General features: G+C 49.9%; 10 protein-coding genes across 10 annotated transcripts; 4 read left to right on the top strand and 6 right to left on the bottom strand.

Moving 5' to 3' along the window:
• Positions 1-88: 88 nt before the first annotated feature.
• On the bottom strand, positions 89-4,450 carry Bathy04g01960 (unknown protein; the record flags this gene model as incomplete). Its single annotated transcript, XM_007513447.1, has 1 exon — positions 89-4,450. The coding sequence occupies one exon, from the start codon at positions 4,448-4,450 to the stop codon at positions 89-91; it is 4,362 nt and encodes a 1,453-aa protein (XP_007513509.1).
• Positions 4,451-4,557: 107 nt separating this feature from the next.
• On the top strand, positions 4,558-5,469 carry Bathy04g01950 (predicted protein; the record flags this gene model as incomplete). Its single annotated transcript, XM_007513491.1, has 1 exon — positions 4,558-5,469. The coding sequence occupies one exon, from the start codon at positions 4,558-4,560 to the stop codon at positions 5,467-5,469; it is 912 nt and encodes a 303-aa protein (XP_007513553.1).
• A 125-nt stretch (positions 5,470-5,594) lies between these two features.
• Bathy04g01940 (predicted protein) lies at positions 5,595-7,511 on the bottom strand (the record flags this gene model as incomplete). Its single annotated transcript, XM_007513567.1, has 1 exon — positions 5,595-7,511. The coding sequence occupies one exon, from the start codon at positions 7,509-7,511 to the stop codon at positions 5,595-5,597; it is 1,917 nt and encodes a 638-aa protein (XP_007513629.1).
• Positions 7,512-7,758: 247 nt separating this feature from the next.
• Bathy04g01930 (2OG-Fe(II) oxygenase) lies at positions 7,759-8,778 on the top strand (the record flags this gene model as incomplete). The annotated part of the gene is made up of 1 exon (XM_007513574.1): positions 7,759-8,778. One exon carries the CDS (start codon positions 7,759-7,761, stop codon positions 8,776-8,778), a length of 1,020 nt encoding a protein of 339 aa, XP_007513636.1.
• A 174-nt stretch (positions 8,779-8,952) lies between these two features.
• Positions 8,953-12,675, bottom strand: Bathy04g01920 (predicted protein; the record flags this gene model as incomplete). Its single annotated transcript, XM_007513495.1, has 1 exon — positions 8,953-12,675. One exon carries the CDS (start codon positions 12,673-12,675, stop codon positions 8,953-8,955), a length of 3,723 nt encoding a protein of 1,240 aa, XP_007513557.1.
• A 622-nt stretch (positions 12,676-13,297) lies between these two features.
• Positions 13,298-17,206, top strand: Bathy04g01910 (serine/threonine-protein kinase gad8; the record flags this gene model as incomplete). The annotated part of the gene is made up of 1 exon (XM_007513665.1): positions 13,298-17,206. One exon carries the CDS (start codon positions 13,298-13,300, stop codon positions 17,204-17,206), a length of 3,909 nt encoding a protein of 1,302 aa, XP_007513727.1.
• A 144-nt stretch (positions 17,207-17,350) lies between these two features.
• Bathy04g01900 (DNA repair protein RAD16) lies at positions 17,351-21,238 on the bottom strand (the record flags this gene model as incomplete). The annotated part of the gene is made up of 1 exon (XM_007513402.1): positions 17,351-21,238. The coding sequence occupies one exon, from the start codon at positions 21,236-21,238 to the stop codon at positions 17,351-17,353; it is 3,888 nt and encodes a 1,295-aa protein (XP_007513464.1).
• A 230-nt stretch (positions 21,239-21,468) lies between these two features.
• On the bottom strand, positions 21,469-22,368 carry Bathy04g01890 (predicted protein; the record flags this gene model as incomplete). Its single annotated transcript, XM_007513722.1, has 1 exon — positions 21,469-22,368. One exon carries the CDS (start codon positions 22,366-22,368, stop codon positions 21,469-21,471), a length of 900 nt encoding a protein of 299 aa, XP_007513784.1.
• An 88-nt stretch (positions 22,369-22,456) lies between these two features.
• Bathy04g01880 (unknown protein) lies at positions 22,457-23,775 on the top strand (the record flags this gene model as incomplete). The annotated part of the gene is made up of 2 exons (XM_007513448.1): positions 22,457-22,825; positions 22,900-23,775. 2 exons carry the CDS (start codon positions 22,457-22,459, stop codon positions 23,773-23,775), a joined length of 1,245 nt encoding a protein of 414 aa, XP_007513510.1.
• A 96-nt stretch (positions 23,776-23,871) lies between these two features.
• On the bottom strand, positions 23,872-26,166 carry Bathy04g01870 (predicted protein; the record flags this gene model as incomplete). Its single annotated transcript, XM_007513330.1, has 1 exon — positions 23,872-26,166. The coding sequence occupies one exon, from the start codon at positions 26,164-26,166 to the stop codon at positions 23,872-23,874; it is 2,295 nt and encodes a 764-aa protein (XP_007513392.1).
• Positions 26,167-26,246: the final 80 nt, after the last annotated feature.

The following is a 26,246-nucleotide window of genomic DNA, read 5'->3' as shown; positions in this document are numbered from 1 at the left end:
ACAAAACGTTCTTTGACGAAAGGTCATCTGTTATTACTATTATCACTATTGCTACTCCTATCGCTGCGCTTGTGCTATTATAAAGACGCTATATTGCTAATTTTTGTTCTTCGCGCAAAGTACTGAACGCGACGCGTCTCGCGCCGCCGACGCCTTTATCGCCGTACATTGCGAATATGTACGAAAATTCCAAATCAGAGCACGCTTCAAAGAGCTTGAAAATGCCCGGTTTCAACCGCTCGCGAATGGAGGAGAAGATTTCGTTGTTCTTTTCGTCGCCGGTGGTACTCTCAATTTTTCGGTTCTCGGAAGTGGCGGTGACGCTCGCGATGACTTCAGCTAAGATGTGCGCGCAGTAAAATTGTTTCAATCCGCTCGCTTTACACGCGACGAGGCTTTTCGAGAGACTCGAGGCGCACCGAATGAAAGCGTCGTGATGTTCAATTTTAGTTGAAGACATTGAGGCCCATTGGCGCAACACGTCCACTAAATGCGCAATCGTCGCGGTGATGATATTTGTCGATCGTTTCAATTGTTCTTTGCGATGATACAAAGTTGCGGTGACGATGTCGCAACACAACACGAAGGAATCGAAATCGGTTTCTTGCGTTTCAAGAAGCGCGCCGCTGAATGCCCGGGCGGAAACGTGAGCGATTCTACCGACAACTCTGGCGCTGAGTGCACACTCGTAATCGCCTTTTGCTACGATGTTGCATAAAATAGCCAGCGATCGCCGTCGGTTTAAACATCGATTATCCTTGTTGAGATGGGGTTCGCACGCGTGGAGCAAACTATCGACGAGTGCTTCATTCTTTTCGTCGTCGAAGGTTTTCCGCCAAGCGAATTTTGAGCAACTGGTAAAAACTTCGAGCATCCAAAATGTAGGATGCAAGCGTTGGTTTTGCGCCGAGAGGAGAGCGTTGTCGTCGACGCCTCTAATGAACGCGTTCCTCGCGAGCGAATCTTCCCTGTGCAATCTGTCCACAGCAAACTGCACTGCGAACCGCCGCGCTTCTTTACTCGATGATTCAAACATCATTCGTAAACATTTTGTTCTTTCACGATGTAACTCGTTCAAAACCATCTCCGCGCCTTTAACTGTGTGACTGCTGCTGAAATGTTGAAAATTCTTCAGCAACGCGTTGAAAACAATCGTAAACGCTTCCGTCTCGAACGCAATACCAGGCGATGCGAGCAGAGAAACGCACCCACACAGATATGTCATTGCTTTTGTGTTTGTATTCAAATCACCTTTGAGTTCCTCCTTCACGAAGCACAATGCGCGGTCCAAGTGCGAGGCGACCGAATCGCTCGAGGTGCGCAGGAGATCTTTCATCACCGTGGAAGAAGGAGATAAAGACGAGAATATTTTAGCTCGCGCGTGTAGACTGTGCCCCAATCCTGCCAAGATGAAACCAAAACATACCGACATCGCGTGCGTGCTGGCATCACTTTCTTTTAACTTCACCACGAGAGACTCGAACAATTCTTCCCTCTTTTTGAATTTTTGCACCCACGCCGCCATAGCTTCATCATCGTTTCCGTCGCACGTATCGTCGCGCGTCTGTTTACACGCGACCGCTAAAGTCATGGCATCTTCAAAACACACATTTTTAGCGTTAGTTCTCGATAGCTGAAACAAATTTTCGTCTTCGTCATTTACAGAATATGAAGCACTCGCGTATTCTTCGAGGTACGAAAGCCACGCACTCTCGGGAATCGAATCTTCAATTTTACCCAGAGCCTCTCTCGTGCTTTCGCGATGAGGCCACTCGGAAGGTGATAAATCTTCCTCTATTTTCCTCGCATCTACTGCAGAGCGCACTCGTAATATTGTCTTCAACGATGATGGCGCTTTTCTTTTGTTTGCAAGCTTCGAGACAATCTCCTCAGCCGCTATCGCGACTGCTTCCATAGACGCAAAGAAACGACCCACGATTTCCTTCTCGTCCGTCACTTTGCGACGAGAGAATAAAGAGTTCATCTGCAATTCCAACGCCTCCATAGCGTCGACCAATGTTCTCTCCATATTCGCAGTAGATTCGTTCAACCATTCGCGAAGCGCATCAATCCAAAGCGTCGCCGAAACTAAATCATCGACGAGAGCGTCAAATTTTCTGTGTTTTATCCTCGACCCGAAATACCTCTTTGCTTGATCTGTAGATGCACGCGGGATCCATGTGCTTGAATACTGGTGTAACAAGTCATATCTCATATCAGTTCCGGCGTCCTTTTTGTTCTCGTCGGTCAAAATGCATTCGATAATTTCCCAAGCCTTATCGTTCGAGACGTTGTCGTTCGAGAGCGCTTGCATCGCGCACGGGAAGATCGAAATGAAATCGTCCGTCGTTCTCAACTCTCGCACGTGTTCAATAAATTGATCAAAGAGCGCGCGGTTGTTCATCAGTACATCTCCAACGACAGGAGAAATCGCCATGGCATCGTATATCGCCCAATCTTGAGGTACATTTCGTCCAAGTTTATCGCATTGCTCCAGCGTGAACGAGTCCAACATCCCCTTGTGGATGCTTTTCACGACCATTCCAAACGTAGTTAAAAGCCTCGTCGATTTCTGCATTCCCAAAATCTTCACGCATACCTCAAAAAGCTCTTCGCGCTGACCTTCGAGCATACTCGAAGTGTGAGATTCTAATGCTTTCAAAACCAGTTCCGAGCGGAAGAGCGCGTTCATGCCGCACAGTTCATCTTCGCTCTCATTGGGAACACGCTCGAATGCGTGTCCAACGCAATCGACAAATTCTGCGAGTTTACGCCGCGTCGCAAACGCCGCCAAGAAGTTCAGCAGAAACGTAGACGCCGTCGTGCCATTCATACCTACGCGCGAGATGCAACCAGTTGCTCTTTTTTCGAGTAAACGAAAATCGACGGAGAGAATGGCATCCAAGACATTGGCGTAATTCATCGTCTTCTCATACTTTCGCCCGTCGAAACATTCCACGAGAAAGGACTCGATGGCCACCTTTGGAGGATTACTATCGTCGTAGGCTTCGTAAACGTCCTCTTTTGTTTTTAACGCGCGCAAGAGATGCGCGATGTGCGTTCCTTTTTCTTTCGACGACGAACTCGTAACACCACCGAACAGTTTCGAAAACACCTCTCTCATATCTCTCAGCGCTTTCTCTGTAATCTTCTTCGTTATCGCCGCGTCTCTCTTTCGCTCTTTCGACTCGCAGAATTCTTGAAAGAACCACGGCGCGAACCGTATCGCGTGCGAATCCTTTGCGGTCGTGATGCGTTTGGCAAAGTGCAGAATGAACGCCGGTATTTGCTGATTCGTTTTTGTTTTATCTTCCTCCGGCACACTGGTGTCGTCGTCGCCTCCCTTCTTTCGCTTCTCGCCTCGTTTTCGTTTCTTACCGGCGTCCTCTTTTATTTTTTCAAACGCGTCTGGGTAATATCGCAAAACAGATTCTCTCGCCACCGTCAAACGCATCGCGCTTTCAATCAGTCTCCCCAACTCTGCGTTGTCGTTCGTACCCGCCGAAAGCAACACGTCAACAAACTCTTTCGTCACGTTCTGCTGCTTCTCCGCACTCGAACTCGCCGCCAACGTTGTCGACGCACCATTACTCCCATCGTCTCTATTCCTAATGTTCAAATCCTTTCTCCTCAACTGTCTCGCGCACAACCTCAAACTCGCTTCGCGCATCTCCGGAAACCGCTCAAAAGCCACCACGCACATCTCCGTGCACGCGCCCAATGAAGGCGCGTACTTGGACGCCGATAACACGTTCGAAAGCGCATCCGAACATTTCGAGAGCACCGATGCATTCCTGCCACAGCCGTCACCATCCGCCGCGAAGAGCTTCATGCTTTCGCTAAAACATTTCACCATCCGATTCGCGTTTGCCGGATTAAAAGATACCGCCTTTTCTTCCGCGGTTCTCTTTTCCCCGACGAACGAAAAGCTCTCCTCGTCTGAATCGTCGTCGTCGTTCTCGCCACTGTCGCGGCGGTTGTCAGTCGTCGTCGTCTCTTCTCCTCGGCGCAGGCAAATCGTCAGCGCGTTCAATAATATCTGCCACAGTTTCTCCGCGCTCTTCGCTTTCGCCTCTGCCTCTCCTCCTGTTAGGGAACCAAAAGCCTTCCCAAAACTCTTCTTCTTCGTCGTCTTCGTCGTCCCATCGTCGTCGCCCAAATCTAAGACGATCGTCGGTAATACGTTCAGCGTCCACTCGGCGCATAATCGCGCGTTCTCTTCTTCTTCTTCTCTCAATTTCGTCGTCTGAATCGTCGTCCGAAGAGTCCTCGTACTTTCCATTTCGCCGCCGAAATGTTCGACGCAAAACTCGAGTTTTTTCTCGAACGATTCTTTCGGGTTGAACAAAAAGAAGCGATAACGCTTTTGGTGCGAACAACAACAACCGTCGTCGTCGTCGTTGTCGTCGTTGCCGCGAGGGAGAGGAGGAGGAGGAAAAGGAGGAGGCATTGTGTTTCGTGTGCGAGAAAGCGCTCGTATCTAATGAGGCAAAAACTCTCTTCTGAATTGGAAAAAGTTCACCTCAGAACGAATACCTGCGCGCGGTATACGAAGAGATGTCGTGGCGTCGTTCGTTTCTCTCGTACAAAGAAAAGTACGAAGACACGTACTCTCCCCCTCCTTTTGACGACGTAAACGAGGAGGAAAAGGAGAAGGAGACGAAGAAAAGCGGGGGCATCCACGCGCGGATTTCCCAGTGTTCGAGCTCGAGTGAACTCAAGAAACGGTTGAAGATGAAAGAAGAAGAAGGAGTAGGGGAAGAGGAAGAGGAAGAGAAGACGCGAAGAAAGGACGATCGAGATCCAGTTCCAGAGACTGGGTTTACCATATGGGACGCCTCGTTACTTCTCGCCGCGTATTTGAAGCGAGAGGAGAAGATGGAGCAGTTTTTGGGTGCTTCTGCTGCTTCAGCTGCTGCTGGTAAAACAACGCGCGTGGTAGAACTCGGCGCGGGGACCGGGGCGGGGACGCTACTTCTCGTCGAAAGCGTGGTCGAGAAGATGAGAGAGAGAAACGGTGACGTTCGGTTTGTGGTGACAGATTTAGATGTCGTTTTACATCTTTTGAGGCATAACGTGCGCGAGAGTGGCGCTTCGGAGTTCGTTTCCGTGCAGCGTTTGGAGTGGGGCGAAACGAGAAGAAAGGAGGATGTTGAGAGCGTGAAGACGCTTCTGTCGCCTTCGCGAATAGATCTGGTCATTGGCGCGGATTTGTGCTACACGTCGAACGAGGAAGTCATCAAAAATTTAGCAGATACGGTGAAATTGTGCGGAAGTCGCGCGTGCGTGATGGCGTTTTGCAGAGAGCACAACCCGAGCGCGGTGGATTTGTTCGAGAGTTTGTGCGAGGATACGTTTCGCATAAAAAAGGTAACGAACACTGATCCTTTGTGGCCGGAACACGTGCGCGAGGATTCGGACGATTTTGTCATTTTCGAAATGACGAGGTGCGTCGCTTTGGATGAATGATATCAAATGTATAAATAGTATTAACTTTAGGTGGTACCACACCACGGAGTTTTAGAAGTCTAGATAGAATAGTTTAATTGTACACTCTTGCACCGCTTTAAAACATCTAATAATAAGTATTAAAATCATACTTGCGACGATAAACTCGCGGACGAGGAAAAACTGTTCCCGGACGACGATAGGTTGCTCACCGCTCTCGCCGAGTACAACGAAAACAAACCAATCGCCACGAAAACAATCGCGAGCATTTTCTTAAACACGCCCGTAACAGTCGCAAACGACGAGCGAATGTCGCACGTTTGCTCAAACTCAGCCGCGTCGCCGCCAGGTCCGCTCGCTTGCGCTTTAGCTGCAGGATGGATCTCGCTAATCGCCGCACCTAACGTCCACTCCACCTCGGATCCGTTGACATCTTCGGCGTATTCAATCATTCGCAAACCGTTGCTGGAATCGTCGCTACTCACTCCCGCGCTGTATTTCGGAAACCCAAAACCAACCGTGTTGGAATTCTCGTCTATGCTCAACAACGCGTCTAAAAGCGCGACGTCGAAACATCTTCCGTTCAACCTATCCGACGGCGTGTTCGGATCCTTCCCGTCGAAATCAGACGAGACAACGCTCCAAGTCGTCGCGCACAACGATTTCCCCGCGTCCGCTATTTCCAATAGCGTCGGTTTCGGGAACGTCACCAACGACGACGGCATCACGACAGAGATGAAGTGCGTCACGTGATAGAGTAAACTCATGCCCAAAAATTTTTTCGTCTGGCCGACGTCTTCGCTCAACGAGGCTTTCGGCAATCTCATGTCGCCGTTCCCATCTTCTGCCAGCATCTTTTGGATCTGTTTCTTCAGGCCTAACGCGCACTTTTCATACTCCCCGGACCCGATCAAAATTGCATTCGAGGACGTTTTCGCCTCGTACCCGATAAACCCGCACGGATCTCTCTTCTCGCCTCTCTCTGCCAACGCTTCCCGCCATCTCTTTTCCATGTGATTCGCCCCGTAGCCTAAATACGATTTCACGCGCACCGCTTTCCTCAACTGCTCCATGCTCGTAATCTTCTTCGTCTTTCTCATAAACCCACTCGCACTTAGCGTGACAACTTGCGCGGACCCGCCACCGACGTCAATCGCCCCGACCGATTCCTCCAACGGCTTCCTCGCGTTGTTCATCTCTCTAAACAATCGATTCCTCTCCTCCTCCGTCAACCCTCCGAAACCATCGACGTCCGCTCCGATACTCGTCACGTCTACCCCAACTAAATAATTCGCCGCTAACCACGCGTAAAAACCTTCGTCTTCCCCATCGATAGTTTTAAAATGCTCCTCTTCCCGCCCGATGGCGAATCTCGGCGTCGCTTTTCGCGCGACCGAAGCGACGGAACGCCACAACTCTTTCTGCTCCTTCTCCGTCAAAATCCGCATCCCGGCCGTCGCCCAGACGTACAAAGGCACTCGGCTTTTCCCTTCACTCTGCTCTCCTTTCCCAAAACTCGTCGTTATTGGTGACCTCCTCCTCCTCCTTTTCCTCTTCCCGTTCGTCTTCTCTTCCTCTTCAATGGCTTCGATTTTCCGCATCGCGCCTTCCAACATCGGCAGAAGTGCGGTTTCGATGTCCTTTTCGCTCTTCCCGCGCAGAGACGCCAACGGGTGCAAACTTTTCACTTTCTTCCCTACAGTCGTCAGCGAGAACAACCTCGTTTTATCGTCGCTTCCCGACGAACTCATTCCTTCTTCTCCTTCGTCTTCATCATCCGCGGAGTAGTTGACGCGAAACGTGTGCGCGCGACATCCCGTCGACCCGGCGTCGACGAAGACGAGAAACTCCGGAACCCCGACGTCGCACAAGATGTTTCTCTCGTCGCTGTATCCTCCAGTATTCGTCGCGCGCGCAACCGAATTCGCGTTGTTAAACGTAGGAAACTCCTCCGCGAGGAGGAGTAAGTACGCGAGCGCGAGCAACGGCAGGAGCGTCTTCAGACAAAACGACGACGGAGACGTCGACGCCGCGAACGATCCTCCTCCGGTGCTTTTACTCATCATCGTTCGATTCTGTTTACGTTTCGACGGCGACTCTGGCACGCGATGAGGATGAGGACTGTGATTTAAAGATGATTGCGAAGCAGAAGAAGTAGTAAACGCCGCGCTGCTCGAGGACGCTCGGAGCATGTATCCTTTCGTACGCTGCGCGCGCCGGTGTCTTTAAGAGAGAGTAAAGCGATTGAAAAGTGAAGCCACTTTTCCCTGAACAAAGTCCCCTCATTACACGCGCGCGGAAAGACACGCGATGAAGCTTCCAATAATCGACGTGAACGCGTTAACTTCGTCCGAGATCACCGCTCGAGTGCGTTTGGCGTGCGAAACGAACGGTTTTTTTATATTACGAAACCATTCGGTGAAGCAATCCACGGTGCGCGAGATGCACGAAGCGTCGAAACTGTTCTACGCGCTGCCGGTAAAGTTCAAAATGCGTGCGAAACAAAACGCGAACAACCGCGGGTATTCGCCGATAATGGAAGAGAAACTCGATTTGAACGCGAACGGGGACAGTAAAGAAGGGTTTTACATCGGTCGCGAGTGCGAAGACTGGGAGATGGACTTGCCTTTGCGCGGGAAGAATGTTTGGTGGCCACCTGAAGAGGAGGAGGCGAAAGACGAAGACGAAGAAGAGTCCGAGGCGAGAAAAATCGGCATCCGGTTCCGCCTGGCCATGGAACAATATTACGAAGAGATGGTGCAATTCTGCGACGGATTCGTCCCGACGTTTGCGGAGGCGTTAGGGTTACCGGGTTTTTTTGAGGACAAGTTCAAGCCGCACAACGCGCTTTTGAGACCGTTGAAGTACGGGAAAGTGAAGAGCGAAGGGAAACAGTTCGCGTGCGGAGCGCACAGCGATTACGGCGTGCTCACCATGTTGTGGGTGCAACCAGGCTCGGAAGGGTTGGAGATTTTCGACGAGAAGAGCGAGAGTTGGATGCAAGTCAATTTGGGCGGCGCGGAGGAGGAGGGGAAGGAAAGCGAGCGGCCGGATGATTTCATATGTAACATTGGCGATTTGATGCAATTTTGGACGAACGATCGATTCAAATCCACCGTCCATCGAGTCGTAACGGACGGAACGAAAGAGAGATATTCGGCGGCATTTTTTTACGAGCCAAGTTACGAGTGCGAGATCGAACCGATAGTGTTAGAAGGAGAGGAGCCAAAGTACGAGAAAACGACGTTTTTAAAGTACATTCTGGCAAAGTACGACGCGACGCACGAGGCTTTCGACAGCGGTGAAAAAAATGCCTCGAAGAAGAAGTGACGAGATGACACCTCGCTTTGAGGATGCATTTTTTATGTGTACAACAATTGTAACGGATTATTCTTACAACAACACGATGTATATAATATTAGCAAAGCTGAGCCGCTCGCGGTGCGCGCAAATTTTGTAAATAAAGCTCAGTCTAAAGTTGGTATGTAGTATATAGGATTTTTATCAGTACATTTCGTCGTCGAAGAAGTGCATTTCTTCGGCTGATTTATATTTGTTCCTCTCTCGGCTGCCGTTCTTCTTCTTGTTCCCGCTTTTCGGCGCAGCGCTCCGGTTTTCCAAGGCGCTTTCAATCGCGTCCGAGTATTGTTTTGGCGGCACTGCCGGAGTCATCGCTGCCGTTATCGTCGCGTCGACTGTAGATTCTTTGCCGTTCGAGGTTTCGTATTCCAAATCTCCGGTGACGTGGTGCGAGAACAAAGGACGCTGCGCTTGCGGATTCTTCATGGACTTTCTCTGCTCCGACTGTATGCGCATCTGCGCGCACACGTCAAACACGCGCCATTCGTCCACTCTCGATCGTCGACAGCACGATTCCAAGAACGCCAAGGTGACGGTGTTCAAACCGACCTCGGCATCTTTCGCTTTATCGAATACGCTCAAGGCGGAGGAGACTTCGTTGAGTCGACAACATTCGTCGATGAGCGCGCCGTACATTTTCGATCGTGGGGTATCTTTTTGATACGGGTTGATTTTTTTCATCTTTCTCGGTAAGTCATCTGCTTCGCTGTTTTGTTTCTCGTAGTATTCCCAAAACTCCATGGCGGACGCGAGATCGCCGGATCGCGCGAATGCTTCCACGAGCGCGCACAAAACGTCCGCGCCAAACAGAGAGGTTTCGGATTCAATCGCAAGTTTCGCCATGGTCTTCGTCTTGCTCATGAAGTCAACCTCTTGTTCGACAACTTCCGCGTTTCGTGCGACGGCTTTGAAGAGAGACCCCATGGCTAACGGACCGAGTTCTTCAGCAACCGTCATCTTTCCGCCAGAATGGTACTTCTTGCGTCTCTCGACGAGATTCCAAGCGTCAGCGAGAAAGCCGTTGTCGGCGCACGATTGTACCAAATCTTGAAATGTTCCGCGGGTTAAGTGATAGTACGCGACTTGTTTCGGTGCAACGGAAGTACTTGTTTTTATCGTCGCTTTCATGCTTTTGTTCTCGTTGTCCGATTGTCTCGAGCGAAGCCATTTGTATACGCGTAAAGCTCGTTCGGGGTATCCGGCTCGGCACAAAGCGCGCACGACGCCTTCGAGCGTGTCGTCTTGAATGGAACCACCGCACTTGATTATAGATTTAAGTTCCGATATGGTATCTTCGACGCGTCCGGCTCGAGAGATGACTTTCACGAAGAGATTGCTACACCAATCGTTCGGTACGACGTTGAATTTGGCCATATCCGCGAAAATTTTATACGCCTTCTCCGCCGCAACGTCAACGTTTTCGCGCTCGACGCTCATGGTCAAGCACCCGAACAAGGCACTTCCGAACGTAACAATAGACGGCGACGCGTTGCTGCTTGTATCTTCCCCAATCTCTTCGATGTTAGAGTACGACTCGATAATAGAATCGTACACATCTAAAGCTTCTTCGACTCGGTGTGCTTTCACGTTTGCATCCATCCACGCCGTGCGCATGAAATCGTTCACGAGAACGTTCGGATCGCGATTGGCTAACTTGTACACTTTCTCGACGTCTGTAAACCGATTCCCGTGCGTTCCTAAAGCAGTAAGCATTAGAGAATACGTGCGTTCCGTTGCGGGCACGTTTGCTCGTCGCATATCGCGAAAGATTGAAATCGCATTTTCGGCGTTGTTACTCGACGTGTGCGATTTCGTCTTCTTTGCGCAGTGTAACAACATCGTGTTGAAAAGAATTTGGTTATCCAGCGTGCTGTTTTCATTCGTTCTGAGCTTCACCGTGTCGTATAAATCCGTCGCTTTCTTTGCATCGCCGAGATGAAAGTACAGAAACATAGCCGCACTCGCGACGGAGGACGTTTCGCACACAGATTTGTTCGATTGCTCGAATAATTCCACGCCTTTCGTAGCCATCGCTTGGCCGTTCGCATCGTCTGCCCTCGGTCGACACGCCGTCAACGCAGACGTCAGGATGTGTCGATTCACGGCAAACCCGAGTTTTTGCATTTGTTCGATGATATCCATCGCGGATTCGACGTCGTTTGCGCGCGCATACACAGACACTAAAGCGCTAAAGACTTGCGACGAGACGTTAAAATAATCATCTTTACCGTTGTTGAGTTTGTTCGTTTCGCGAAGTCTCTTCGATTCTTCCTCGTACCTTTGCAAAAGCGGTCTAGTGATGTTCTTCGCCAACGCGACAGCTTTAGCGTTCGATTCGGTAAAAGCCCCGACCGCCAACGATCTTTGTAAACACGACAAGGTTGCGGAAACGATGTATTTGTTCATGTCGCCTTGAACGCTCGGATCCTCTCTCGATCGATTGAATAATTCCAAAGCAAATTCTAAATCCGGTATCGGAGACGCGTTTGCCGCCGCCGTGATAGCCGCACCGTACGTAATCTCCGTCGGCGCTAAGTACGCAAAGTCCTCGGTGAGTTCTTGGAAAATACTTTTCGCAACGTTGACGTTCCTCGCATTCTTTGCCGCCGCGATGACGCCATTGAACGCTCGCACCGCGTCCGTATCGTCTCGAATTCGTTTATCTTTACCTAGTACGTCCACTTTGAACTGACGAAACGTCTCTAAAGCCTCCTCGCAATCCGCGCAGCTCGCGCAACAATCGATGTAGGAACGATACACGATCGCTTTGGGCGTACCATTTTTCTTCATATTCTCGAAAGCTTTCTTCGCATCGTTCAGTCGATTCGCTTTCCCGCACGCTTTTAAAAACGCCGAAACCGTGTATTCATTCTTCGTCAGCGACATTTCAAACGCTTGTCTCACGAATTCAAAGTAAAACGCGTTGTTGTTTTTAATGTTGTTGCTTTGGTTGCGGTTCTTTTTCGCGCTTTTTGTCGTCGACGCGTTCAAATCGAATCCTTCGTCGTTATTCTCCCCGTCTCTCATCTCCCTCGACATTCTCGATATAAACGCATTCGCCAACCGTCCGCCGTCCATCTTATCGTCCCTCGGATCAAACAAACCGTAATACTCCATCATCAACTCAAACGCGTTCGCTTTCGCGCACTGGTCAAAAAACGGCCCGTGGTGTTGCGCCACGTTCATCTTCTTAAAAAACCGAGACTGCGAGTACGACTCCCCCCTGCTAAACTCACTATCATCATCCTCTCGTTCGAGAAAGTACCGCCGCGCGAACCGAAACGCTTGCAAAGGCGCGTTCATGGTCCCTTCCGATACCCGCAACAACCTCGAAAACTCCTCCACCAATTCGTTCTCTGATTTCGCGCTCCATCTCTCCTTCTCTTCTTCCTCCTTCTGTTCTTCGTCGTGCACAAAAATCGCCTCCTCGATGTCCTTCTCCACCGCCTGTTGGAAAAGCACGTCTTTCTTCTTGTACTTTTGTACCACTTTATTCGGAGTAGTGGTAGGTGTAAGAGGCGATTGAATCGTCTTCTTGTTCCCGCGTACGATGTTGGTCTCTTTTCTCCGTCTGCTGTACGTTCGTCTTTTCATCATCAGTTTCTCCATCACGTCGTCGTCCTTTTCGTCGTACTCGTCGTCGTCGCGTTCCTCTGCGTCTTCGTCTTCGTCGTCGAATACATACGGAGGAGGAGGAGGAGAACCGTCGTCTTCTTCTACAGGGAAAGAAGAATTCTTCTTCTTCTTCTTTGGGTTATCGGAAATCGCCGCCAGGCGAGAAAATCGTCTCGCGGAAGAAGACGAAGAAGAAGAAGAAGAAGCGAATAAAGAAGACAAACGTCGTCTTCGCAGAAAAGCAGCGGTCATCGAAGAAGGATCGATCGTTAAAGTCGCGCCGCGCGAAGAGGAGAACATCATTTTTGATGCGCTTCTTCTTCTTCTTTACCTTCTTCGCGTCTTCTGATTCAGAATAAAAAGCGTCTCTCGCGCGCGCGAATGAATAATCGCTTTTTTTGTGACGACGAGGAAAAAAGAAAAAAACGGTTTCAAAAGAAGACCAGAAAAAAGTCAAACGCAAAACACATGCAAACGCATGTTAATAATATACACCCGCGAAAAACCACAACGCGCAGAGGTATCATCTCTCGTTGTGATTCTGAAAGAATCGCAGAGGAGGAGGAGGAGGAAATCGAGAAGAATATGAAAGAGCTCTCGAGTGCGAAGAGCGCGACTTTTTCTCGAGTGCGTTTTCGACAAACAAGTCTCTCTCGCACACAGAGCAAAGACTACTCAATTGTTTCGTGCGGTAAGTAAGGCCTGTGCTTTTCAGAGACAGAACCGCTTCGTAGTACTCTGCGGAGTCTTTTGTCTCTCGAAGCGGCATAAAAAAATTCGTAACGAGAATATAATTCTAGAGAGATTTAAGAGAATATATCTCGTGCTGAGAGGTCAGAGAGAGAGAGAGAAAGAGAGAGAGAGAGGGAAGAGCATGGGGTGCGCGAGCTCCAAAACGACTCTGATATCGACGACGTCGGGAGGATCGTCGGTTTTGAAGAAAGAAGAGGGAGAACGAGCGGAACAAAATGTGAATGGAATTCATTCGTCCGATTCCAATTCGACACCAACAACGTCGAAGACGACGACGAAGGTGAAACGGTCGCCCTTGAAACCACCTCGGTCACCGCGCAGCTCACCCAAAAGTGGGTCCGTTCGTAAAGGGGGAGAGGAAGAGGAGGAATGTGTGCACGTAAAGAACGACGACGTGGAAAGGAGCGAGAGTAGCAGCAGCAGTAAGAAGAAGACGAAGACGAAGATGAAAGCAGAGGTGGAAACGAGCAAACTGAGCTTCACGTTCAAAAGAGAAGACCACCACGAGGAGGAGGACGAAAATGCGAAGGAGAAGGATAACGTCAAAAACACGACGCATTCATCGACGAACGCGACGACGACTTTAATAACGAGCAGCGGGTTGAAGAAACACGCGAAACAACCGAAGCTGAAAAACTTTAAAGGTTTGCAACACGCGGGCGCGAGCGTAAGCTCGGAAGCCGCCGGGACGGAAGAGGAGGACGAAGATGGAGCCGCGGATGAAGACGAAGCGTCGACGATGCGCTTGTTGGAGAGCACGCAACCTGCGAGGGCGAGGAGAACGAGAGAGGATGAATTAATTACCAGATACGACGATAACGACGACGAGGAGGAGAACGAGGAGGAGAATATCGAGGAGGAGAGAAGGATAGCGTCGAGATCTGGGTCGCTGGTTGAGAGATTTAATAACGCGAGTACGATTCAGACGACGATTCAGACGACGACGATTGTTACGCCTTCGGATGACAAGGCGGCTGGGTTACAAAATTCAAATTATACAACAGATAATAAGAACGAGGAAAGTAGTAATCCTACGACGCCTGGATCGAAAACGCCAGACGCGGCTTTGACCGTGGATAAACGCGTAAACTCGGTGACTTTCAAGAAACAGTTGAGAGAGATGCTGGAGAGGAAAAGTTCGGTGAAGATGCCGTCGATTATGACCAATAGCAGCAACGAGACGAAACATGAAATACATAGGAGGAAATCGTCGTTTGATAGTCCTGGATCTGGCAAACCACCGACGACCCCGACGAGCGCGGAAAAGCAACAATTTCGCAGCTACTACTCGCACACGACGTCTATGATTAACCGATCGTCGGTGTCGTTCAACGACCTGAAATTCGAGCATTCCGAGGATGACGTCGCGTTTCTTTTGAAATCGTTGCGAAAATCGGTATTATTTGCAGACGCGAAAGAAGACACGTTGCGAGAGTTAATCTCGGTGATGTGGAAAGAAACCTTCGAGGAAAATTATGCCGTGGTCACGCAAGGAGAGAAAGGTAATGCGTTGTTCTTGGTCGCCGAAGGTGAATTTGACGTTTACGAAAGAGTCACGAAAACGACGACGACAACCTTGGTCAACAATAAGAACACCGACGACCCGGAATCATCGTCTCCACCAGCAGCGAAAGCGCCGTTAGCAAAGTCTCGTTTAGGAAGACGATCGCGAAATAGTACGAAATCGGACGACGCCAGAGACGAGGCGCAAGAAGACGAGGAAGACGAAGCGGAGGTAAAGAAGCGCCTATCGTTAGAACGAGAATCGAACCATGTGGCGACATCTTCCGGACAAATTAAGAACAACTTAGTAGCCGTGAGTAGCGAAACGAGCATCAGCGAAAAGATAGATACTAGTAAAGACGCCGCTTCAACAACTTCGACCACGACGGTAACTGCGCAAGAAGTCGTGGAAGTGAAAGTCAACGTGAAGAAACCGGGCGAAATTTTCGGCGAGTTGGCGTTGATGTACGGTGCGCCAAGAAGTGCCACCGTGCGATCATCAGAGAGGTCCGAAACGAACGCTTGGTCAACGTGGGTGCTCCCACGTCGCGCGTTTCGAGCGGTTGCGAAAAGGGCGGCTGAAGATTTTAGAGAATCGATTGCGGTGTTCATGAGTCTCGTTCCGGTGTTTGCGCCGTTGAGCGTTGCCGAACGACTGCGAGTCGCAGACGCGATGGAAGAAGTTGAATTTGAACCGGACGAAGTTATATTACAACAAGGTGAAAACGCAGGCGACGACAGTGGATTTTACATCATCGTCTCTGGAGAAGCTTTGGTGTACGTCAACGACGACGACACGCCTGTCGTTGGCGACAGCGACGAAGACGACGATGCTAGGCTTGGCATTTTAGTCAATCATTTGTTTCGATCGAATTTTTTCGGCGAGAAGGCGCTCCTGTTCGAAAAACCAAGAGACGCGACGGTAAAAGTAGGGCCAAACGCACCGCTTCGGTGCTTAAAGTTGAAGCGCGTCGATTTCGTCGCGATGATGGGTACGTTGCAAGATTTGTTATCGAGACGAAATAGCGTGACGCAAAAGCGTAACTCGAAGAAGGTAAAGATATCGAGTCCCCAGAGCGAAGAGAAGAAGAGAAAGAGCTTTCACTCGTACGATACCTCTCCTGATAGTGGGAAACTGGAAACGCTAGAAAGTGGCGACGATGATGCTGAAAGGAGTAGCGCAACCGCCGCCGTGGGTGAAATCGATGAAGGCGACGCCAGCGCGCAAGATTCCCAGAAAAAGTCACTAGTGAAGACATTCCAAGGTATCCTACGCATACGCCGCGTTGGCATGGGATCGCGAAATTTGTATTACGACGCACACAATCCAGCCGATGAGTCGTCTATTTACCGGGACGTTGACGCCATCGGTGCCTTCAACGAATCCTTCGTCCAAAGCATCACCTCTGGTTCGTTCAACGCGTCTTTGCAGCCGTTCATTTTCACAGTCTCCGAGGGTACTTTAATCGGTGGCGGTGCGGTCGGATGCGTCAATGAGTGCAACCACTACGACACGCAACAAAAATACGCGATCAAACGCGTTCGGAAAGTTGCGGTGAAATCCTCTCCAGAGCACGTCTTGTCCGAGCGTAAAATAGTCGCGGAATTGAACCATCCTTCGATTATTTCCTTACACGGCGCCTTTCAATCCGATCGACACTTATATTTCCTCATTGATTTGATGAACGGGTTTGATTTGATGGACGCGCTCGTCTCGGTCGCGACGGTTCGGAAAATGGCTCACACTACCAAACCAGACGCGCCTTTAAGGAAAGTTTTGGTTGGATTTGACGAAGACGCCGCTCGGTATTACGCCGCTCTCATCGTGTGTGCGTTTGAGTATTTACACGAATTGGGCATCATCTACAGAGATTTGAAACCAGAAAACGTCTTTTTGGATAAATCAGGACGAGCTAAACTAGGCGATTTCGGCTTTGCGAAGAATATTGGCGAAAGTGGTCATCAAACGTTCACGTTTTGCGGGACGCCTGGATATGTCGCGCCAGAGATGGTCTTAGCGCGAGGGTATTCCTACGGCGTCGATTGGTGGGCCCTCGGCGTGTTGATTTACGTCATCATTTCCGGGTTACAACCGTTCGGTCAAAGAGGCCAAGGAGAAAAAGGAGGCGATAATCAACCGCCACAAAATAATCCGTTGCAAGTTATGCAACGCATCGCCGACGCGAGTTTCCAAGTGACTTACCCGATTTACACCTCCGAGGAAGGTTGTGATTTAATCGCGGGTTTGTTACAACGACGCGTGGCGAAACGATTAGGTAACTTGAAAGGTGGCGCGCAAGCGATTAAAAATCACCCGTGGTTTGAAAACTTCGACTGGAAGGCGTTGGAGAGTGGAGCTTATCCACCGCCACAGTTGCCAGAGCCGTCGAAAGCTATACTGTCGTCGCACACGGCGCGATTGGCGGAAATTGAAAAGATGGTGTTGGAGCAAGAAATGCGCGACGACGAAAAAGGCGAGAACGATCCAAAGTTACTCGCAGCGAGGGAGATCTTTAAAGACTGGTAGAATGTAGAATAGAATGTAGTATATTAATTGCGCAATAGTGATGTATCTTTACAAGTACCACCTGGTACTATGGTATCTCTCTCTCTCTCTCTCTCAGCATTTACCCCCTCTTCTTTGTGAAGACGAGACAACGCTTGATGATTATTAGCGTTTGAACAAAAATTGTAAATCCTCCGGCGACAACTTCGCCATGCTCGCCTCGTTTCCATCCATCGTCCCTTCAAAAACTAACCGCTTTAGCTTTTGCAATTCGTGCATTTTCGATTCGATCGTGTCTTTACACGCGAATCGAAACGCGGTCACCTCTCTCGTCTGCCCGATTCTGTGCGCGCGCATCACCGCTTGCATCTCCACCGCGGGATTCCACCACGGCTCCAAGACGAAAACGTAATTCGCCGCCTGCAAGTTTAAACCTTCCCCTCCTGATTTCAAAGACATGATAATCGCGTCCACGTCTGGGTCCGTGCAAAACTCGTGCAAATTTTGTGCTCTCGCCGTGACAGGCATCGATCCGACCAGTTTGCGAATGACGAAATTTTCCTTCCTCATGCGCCACTCGACGATGTCAATCATGCTCGTGTACTGCGAGAAGATGATGGCTTTGTTCTTTTTACCATCGCGACCGCTTCGGATCTCACGGAGCTTTTCCATCATTTTCTCAATCTTCGAAGATGTTCGATATTCGCTCAAATCGATTTGATTCAAGATTGATTTGTTCGGCACGACGTCATCGGCGTCGAGTTCGCCTTTGCCTTTCTTCTTGACCCCGCCGCCTCTTTCGTCTTTTGGCGCTTTGATCTTATCGATCGCTTCGGCGTCTGGAAACAAGTCGATGGTCAAATTGGTTCGACATTTTGGACATTTAATGCCATCTGCGCCAAAATCAATCTCCAAGTACGGTTGAATGCACTCGCGGTGGAAGATGTGTTTACACTTGGACGTCGCCGCGTCTTCCGGTTCGACTTTCTCGCCGCAATCGGGCATGCCGCAGTAATGCATGGTTTCTTTCGCGTCAGACGGAACGTTTTCTCGGACTTCGTACTCTTGCTTCTTCTTCGTTTTCTTCTTCGACTTCGTGTATTCTTCTTCCTCTTCCTCCTCTTCCTCGTCGTCCTCCTCTTTCTTCTCAAATTTCATCTCCGCCTGTTGGTTGCGTAACTTTGGATTGCGAGAATGCAAAACCAAATACGGGTGATCGCACGCTTGTCGCAACCTGGAAAGCAACTCGAACACGTGCGCGTAGTTATTTAACACCGTGCCTTTCTTGACAAACCCGTCGAATCTCGCGGTAACGTTCGCGTACAACGCTTCGTAAAAATCTCGCTCGGTTTGGTCAAACTCGGGTTCCAGGACGTTTTCCGTCAACGGCGGCAACACGACGTCGGCGGCCCGTTCTTTCTTCGTTCGTCTCAACATTGCCGGCAGTAAAATGTCGTTACGAAGCGTCATGTACGCTCTCTTACCTGCGCCAACACCACCGTAGCGTTGAATCGGGTTGATGACGTCCTTGTTAAACTTTGAAAAATGTTTCAAAGGAGCGTGACCGCACTGAACGCAAAAAGCGTTGTTCGGTCCCATGTCCCAACAGGCGCTTTTGCAACCACAAAGGCCTTCTTTCGAGCCGTCTTTAGTGCCGACTTTTGCGGTGCAAAAGTAAAACGAGTACGGTTCCATTTGTAAGAAACGGACGAGCGAGTATAAATCGCCGACTCTGTTTTGTAACGGCGTGCCGGTGAGACACCATTTGTAGTCGCTATCCAAAGCGTACACGGCTTTCGCGGTTGACGTGGTCCTCGCTTTGATTTTATGCGCCTCGTCGAGAATGATTCTTTCCCAGTGAATTTGATGCAAAGATGAGGTTTGAAGCAATAACTCCTTGATGTCACGGTCGTCCGTGTTGCCGAAAAGTAAGCTGTTGTCCTCGCTGTTCGTGTCGTTTTCACGATCTCGTTTGATTTTCGGAGGAGTGACTTTGGTAATTACGATCTCTTCTTCTGTTCCTGTTCCATCATCATCATCTTCTTCTTCTTCTTCTTCTTCTTCTTCTTCTTCAGGTTCCATTTTAAAATCCGAATCGTCGTCGTCGTCGCTGCCTTTCTTTTTCTTTTTCTTCGCGCTTTTGCTCTTCTTCTTCGTTTTCTTGGCGGCGGCGGAGGTGGCCTTCTTCTTCTTCTTCTCTTTCGCCGCGGGCGGATTCTTCGACGTACTTCTCGTACTTCTCGTCGTCGGAGCAACCACAGTCGCGTCCTCTTCTTCCTCGTCGCTATCGCAGTCCAAACAAATCACTTCCGTCTCTTTATCGTCCATGACCTCCATTTTATATCCTTTCGATTTCATCGTCGTCTTTGGTTTCGGCGAATCCATCAACGCGTTCACGGCGACGTCGACGTCTCCGCCGCTATCCACGATTGCTTTTTCAATCATGTTTCGGGGAAAACCAAAGCCCATCTCGACGATTTTCGTGACTTTCGGTTGAATCGCTTTCAATTCTTCCTCCGTGATTGCTTCCTCGTCCTCGTTAGAGCCGAGGACGAGACCTTCGGCCGCAGCCGCTCGCGCTTTATGCGCTCCGTCGTACATGGACATGTCACGACCGCCTTGCTGCATGTAGCCACGCGCGATAGCCATTAACGATTTACCACCACTTTTCTTCTTTTCTTCTCTACCACTACCGCTGTTCAAGTTTTCCAACGTTTCCTTCAACTTGTCTTTCGAGATGACGTTCAACGTCGCCAACGCTTTCGTATTCGCGACTTCTCTCGTCTTCTCAGTTTTTTCGAGTTTCTGAGTTCTCTTCGCGTCTGGGCCGCAAAAGTACTTGTTGTGCACCGCTAACGAGCGAGGAAGAAACAGTTTAAAACAATGCGCACACGGCACTTTACTCTGCATCTCGCATTTGCGGTACTCGGCTTCTAAAACCGGAAACGTCGTGAGCACGACATCCGCCGCGCGCATCTCCTCGACGATCGTCTTCCGTTTGCGGTCGTTATAATACACGAACACTTTCAACGCGTTCTCTTTCGTGCACAACTTTATTTCGTCTTCCCATTGAACCAACGCAGACGTGGGGACGACGATTAACGTGGTGTTCTTGTTCTTTGAAGAAGAAGAAGAAGCATCATGCGCGTTGGTTGCCGACATTTTTGTCGCGCTCGATACGTGTTCTTCTCCGCCGCTCTTCGGGCTACCCTTCTTACTGCGTTTGCTATTCTTCGCCTTGGGTTCGTCTTCTACATTTAAGTCTACTTCTGCCCCTTTCTCGTCGCCATCCGTCTCCATCACCCCAGACTCTCGCATTCGATCCAATCTCGCCTCCTTACTCTTCAACACCAACGACACCGCCTGAATGGTCTTCCCCATCCCCATCTCGTCCGCTAATATCCCGCCTTTCACCTGCGTCTTCTCGTTCTCCATCATCCACGCCAACCCTTCTTTCTGAAACGGCAACAAACTCCTCACCAATCCTCTTGGCGGCTCCGCCGGTTGAATCTCTCCTCTTTTCAAAAACGTCCCTTCGTTCGGATCCACCTCGTCCTCCTCGCACTTCGGCTTACTCGCCGACGTCAAAGTCCTCATCAATTCGTCTCGCACCGTTTCGTCTTTGATAAATTCGACATTCATTTTCACTCTTTGCGTTTTCCCCAGCTTCTCCACGTGCGTATTCTTTCCTTTCATCACCTGCGCCAAATGTTCCTTCTCCCCTTTCCAATACGTCCTCGCTCGCACCTCCTCTTGGGTCACCCCTTCAAACCGAACGCAATCCGCGTGATACCACCCGGTCACGTAGCTAAAAAACGCCCCTCGCCATTGATACGGCATCCCAACTCGAACCGTACCTTTTTCTATCTTATCCGAACATTTCCCGCACTTGGCACGCGCGGACGGTGCCATTCCCGCCACGAGAAGGTACGGCGTTTTGGGGACGTTTGGGTTCTGTTCCAAGTATGGATTATCCAATCGACACCACGCTTCGTACTCGCGAACGATCGTAAATCGAGGGTTTCTCGGGTCGATGAGTTGATTCGCGGACATTTTTTATACCCGCGATCGATGCACCGAAACGAGCGAAGCGCACAGAGGTCGGCGTTGAAAGGTGTGCGCTCTGTTTGTGACGAGATTTAGATACGAACGTGATGACGTGACAGTTGACGGTGCTTTCGTACGAGTCGCATCGCTCGCGCCGCGAAGAAGCAGTCTTAGTATTCAACACTACCAATTTGCGTTCACGAAGTCGTTTTACGGTATTCGCAGTGAGATTACATTCAGGAGAAGAGGTCGGGAAAAGCCTCTCTTTTCACTTTCTCTTCTTCGTCGCTAAAATCGAACGCTTCGAGGACGCTCTCGGCGAACCGTTTCACGCTCGCCCTACTGTTTTCAAATTCCGCGTCGATGTCTTCCTTACTCGCGTTTACATCTCGTAACTTTCGCTCTAACTCCGCGAACGCCTGAACCGTCTCATCTTTTCTCTCTCTCGCTCTCTCTCGTGCCTCCTCGGTCGCGAATTTCTTCGAGACGCTCTTCAAGACGATGGACAGCGTGCACACGTCTCTTACGTTGGCGTACGCCTCCAACGCCGGTCTGGCGGAGGTGCAATCCAACGTCGCGTTTCGTAATCTCGCGATCGCTTCTTCCGATCCAGGTTTCACGACCACAACACCGGTATCGTCCTCGTTCTTCTTTCCCTCTTTTCCTTCTTCTTCTTCGAGAGATGTAAAAATGTCGTTCCGGAGCGTTCGCAGGCGTTGCAAAGTGACTTGCAAAGGTCCGAGTTGGAACGTCGATTGGCTTTGTTTGGTAAAATCCATCATCCCAGCGGCGAACGCTTCTTCTTCCTTCTGAGAAGAAGAAGTGTTGGAAAAAAGCAAAAGGCTACCACACGCGAGTAAAATATCTCTCTTTTTCCGTCGTCCTCGCTTCGAACGATGCGTAGTAGTCGCATTCGTATTCGTATTCGTCGTTCGCATCTCTCTCTCGCCGCCAAAAACCTCCTCCTCCTCCTCATCATCATCATCGCGTCTAGGTTTGACTCCTGCGTTTTCGTCGCGAATACTGCGACTGCAAAAGCGCTCTCGTGCTCTGCTCTTTCTCGTCGTCTTTGTCTGGTGGCTAAAAAGCGCGACAGTGCTCGAAGAATGCGCCGCAGGAGCAGAGAAGCAACGCATTAAAACAGTTGGAAAAGTGTCGCCATTTTTCCCCATAACAACTCTGTTTATATAAAGAAGAAGTTAAAGAAGAAGAAGAACGAGAAGAATGGTATTCAACAAACGAAAAGAGGAAGACGAGGAGGATCGAGAGGAAATCGACGACGACGATATTTCCAACCTGAAACGTCTCACTCGAGACGCGTTTTCGGACATCAAATCGTTGCGAGAAAAAGTGCACCGATTGGAAACGAATGTGCAACGACATTCATCCTCTTCCTCAAACTCGATATTCCACCGCGTGAAAGCGAAAGTGGAGAGCGGTTTCCTCCACCCGCAAGCGGACGAGAACCAGTTTAACGTCACCGCGAGTCAGCGCGTGCGGAAAGGCGCGGAAATGAAAGTAAACTGCGAGACGCACTTTCCGAAAATTGGACACGTTTTAACCTCTCTGTTTGCCTGCGAAGGAGGGAAATTGGTACGTTTTTCTTCATACGCTCGATTTTAGCGGTACTAAACTCACCTTTTCTCTCTCTCTTGCTCTCTTTGCAGTTCACGGAAGACGGGCAAGAGTTACACGCGGTCACCTTGCGAAAACTTTCGTACAAAATATCCAACGCCATACCTTCGCTCGTTCCCGACGGCGTGACGATACGAGTCACGCCGCTCGGTTTTGAAGGCCGAGATCAGTTTGCATCTTTGTCTCCGATTCAAGAAAACGCATCTTTAACTGGATTTGGGTCCACGGGGGCGAGTTATGCAGCGTTGGGGGATGGGGATTCAGCGGTGAGCGTCGGGTGCGAAGTGAGTTCAGACGCGACGGTGAATTTGGCCATGTGCGCCGGGAATAACACGCGAGTGGACGAACCGACGGCGAGAGTGATTGGTCAAGGGAGTTGGAGGAGTAAAAGGAAAGACAATAAGAACAAGGATACGAATAAGAAGAACGTGAATTACGCCGGCGCTTTAGGAGGATCAGTGGACGCGAACGGGCAAAAGATTGCCAGCGTCAGCGTGGCGGCGGCCATAGAAGACGTGGTTGTCAGCGCGTGGGTGCAAAAAGACGTTTTAGGCGGCGGCGGTGGTAAATCATCGTTTTCAAAATCGAAAAGTAAACGAGGCGGCGGAGGGGGCGGGGGCGAAGATGTCTTCGAGTGGGGCGTCGTCGCCACGAAACCACCGAGCGCGAGACTGAAACCAGCCACGGCTACTTTGAAAGACATTTTGTCGCCGAAAAATCTCGGGTGGGGGTGCGTTTTCGGCCACTCCAACGCCGTCGGCGGGGAACACGTGGAACTTTTCGCGCGCGTATACGGCGATGGGTTTCAAAAACCGTCCATGAGTCTGTTTCCTGGAATCGTCATCAATCGAGACGAACGCGGGAATTTCGATACGGCGTTCGGCATGAGAGCTCATTGGTATTTATAATAATCTTCTCTTTTCTAATCGTAGTAAATATTCCTTTGCTTTCTGAACACTTTGCGCAACGTACAGTAGTAGAGTACACATCTATTATTTTCTTCTCTATTTTGGCATTTTCGCCGCTATGCTCGCTCTGTATTTCTTAAAGTTCTCGAAGCGCACGGCGCGACCATTTTCAATCGCGATGAACTCTTTGCCAACTTGTTCGACGAAAAACTGGTCGTGCGAAACCAAAATCACGCCTCCTTTGAAATCCGAGATGGCTTTCGCGAGCGCTTCGCACGATTCTAAATCTAAGTTATTCGTCGGCTCGTCTAAAACGATCAAATGCGGTTTAAAATAGGACACCGCAGCCATGGCGACTCGCGAACGTTGACCCCCGGAAAGACTTCCGGATGGTATGCTTTGTAACGCAGTCGGCACGCCGCAACTCGATAAATGTCCTCTAATTTCTTGCTCGTGTTTGTAACTTCCGTCGCCTTTGTATTTCTCGAGCATGAATTGCAACGGAGTCATGTCGTATTTCAACTGCTCGGCGTGGTGTTGATTCACCAACGAGATTCGAGCGCCGTGGTCGCGCTTCACCGAACCGCCGGTACTTTTCAAAGCGTTTGTGATGACTTTAACTAAAGTCGTTTTCCCTTGTCCATTCTCGCCGAGCAAAACGACGCGCGATTTCGAATCGACGCTTAAATCGACATCCGTGAATATATCTTTCTCTGTGTTTGGGTACCGAAACGAACAACTTTCAAGCATGGAGATCGATTGTGATTGCAATTCACCTCCCGCGCATAAACTTAAACTATTCTCTCTATCTTCTTCTAAATCCGCGAGTTCGTTTTGTTCTTCCTCGGCTTCCAACTCTAATTTCTTCGCCTCGGAGGCTTTCTTCTGCATCATATTGATTTGCGACGAGGAGCCGCCGTAGCGGAACCCGTGCCCAGCGAATTCCTTCAGCGTGTCAATCTTTATCTGTCTCAATTCCGTGCGTTTTTTCAACGCGATTTGCTGTTCTCTCCTCTTTTTGGCCCAACTGGAATAGTTCATTCGATGCGACGTGACTCGTTTGGCGACGCCAGAAATATGCAACGAATCCGTCGTGGTTTCGTCCAAGAAGTGTCTGTCGTGCGAAACGCAGACGATAATGCGAGATTTCCAAACTGGATTCTCCACCAGCTCTTTTGCTAAAAACATAACCGCTTGAATCGACAAATGATTCGTCGGCTCGTCCAAGAATAATATATCGGGAGTCGCGAACAACGCGGCGGCTAAACTCGTCCGAACTCTCCACCCACCAGATAACTGTTTCATTTTACGACTGGCTAATTCCTCGCTGAAACCGAGACTGCGAAGCAATTGCGACGCTCTGGCGTGCGCGGACGAGGACTCTATAGAATCTAAATGTTCGTGAACGACAGAAATCCTTTGCACGTCACCTTCTCCGCTCGCGTTGGATTCCAACTCTTTCAACTCCTCCAACAAAAGTCGTCTTTGCACATCCGCGTGTAACACAACGTCCACTGGTAACCATTCTTCTTGCTCCTCGTTCAACGTGACCTCTTGATTCACGTAATGCACGAAAACATCCTCGGAGAAACCAACCTTGTCGCCCACCCGTCTGGACGCCAAATACTTCAGCAAAGTAGACTTGCCGGTTCCATTTCTTCCAATCAACGCGTACCTTCTCCCAGGTACGAACGTCAAAACGCAATCGTTGATGAGATCCTGCCCTCCACCTGGATTCGGCACGTTTAAGGGCCCAACTTCAATCGTTCCAATCGACCCGTTCCCTCCGCCGCTACTTCCTTCGATGCGTCTCTTCGCCGCCGTCTCCCTGGCGACGTCCAGTTCTCTCAACAACTTCCGCACCTCCTCCTCGCTCTCTTCCAGTTTTTTCCTCATTTTCCGTTGCTCTTTCTCATGCGCTTTATCTTCGTTTTGATTTCGATGGTTCGTATTCGTGCTAAAATCTGGCAAACGGTCTCTTTCCTTCTCTCGCAATCGCCTCGAAACCTCTTTCTCGAATTCGCTTTCCTCCTCTTCCCCTGGAGTGCCACCTAATTTCACGTTTATCACTCTCGTGGTCGTCTCCTCCTCTTTCGTAGTATCGCTCCCTTCTTCTACACACTTGCCGTATAACAAATCGTGCGCTTTCGTGCACTGCGCTCTCGCCTCGTCTTCGTCGTCACCTTCGAATAATTCCATCAAAAGTGGCGTCACGAAATCCAGAAACTCCTCCTTGTCCTCGAAACTTCCATCGGATAAACTCGTGAACAGATACTCGAGCGTGTCCTCGTCGATGACGTTCTCGGGGAGGAACCAAGAGAAAGTAGAGGCGAAAAGGTTTCGGAGGGACTCGGCGGTGTGAGACTCCGAAAGAGGAGGAGGAGGAGACATGATGATGATGATGATGATGATAAAAAGTGTGGTTTTTTCTCTCTCCAATTTGGTATATCTTCTAGTGATGGTACAAAGCG

The sequence above is a fragment of the Bathycoccus prasinos genome, assembly GCF_002220235.1.
Source record: "Bathycoccus prasinos genomic : Chromosome_4".
In the NCBI taxonomy this organism is placed as follows: Eukaryota; Viridiplantae; Chlorophyta; class Mamiellophyceae; order Mamiellales; family Bathycoccaceae; genus Bathycoccus; species Bathycoccus prasinos.
This window is presented reverse-complemented; position numbering and strand designations above follow the sequence as displayed.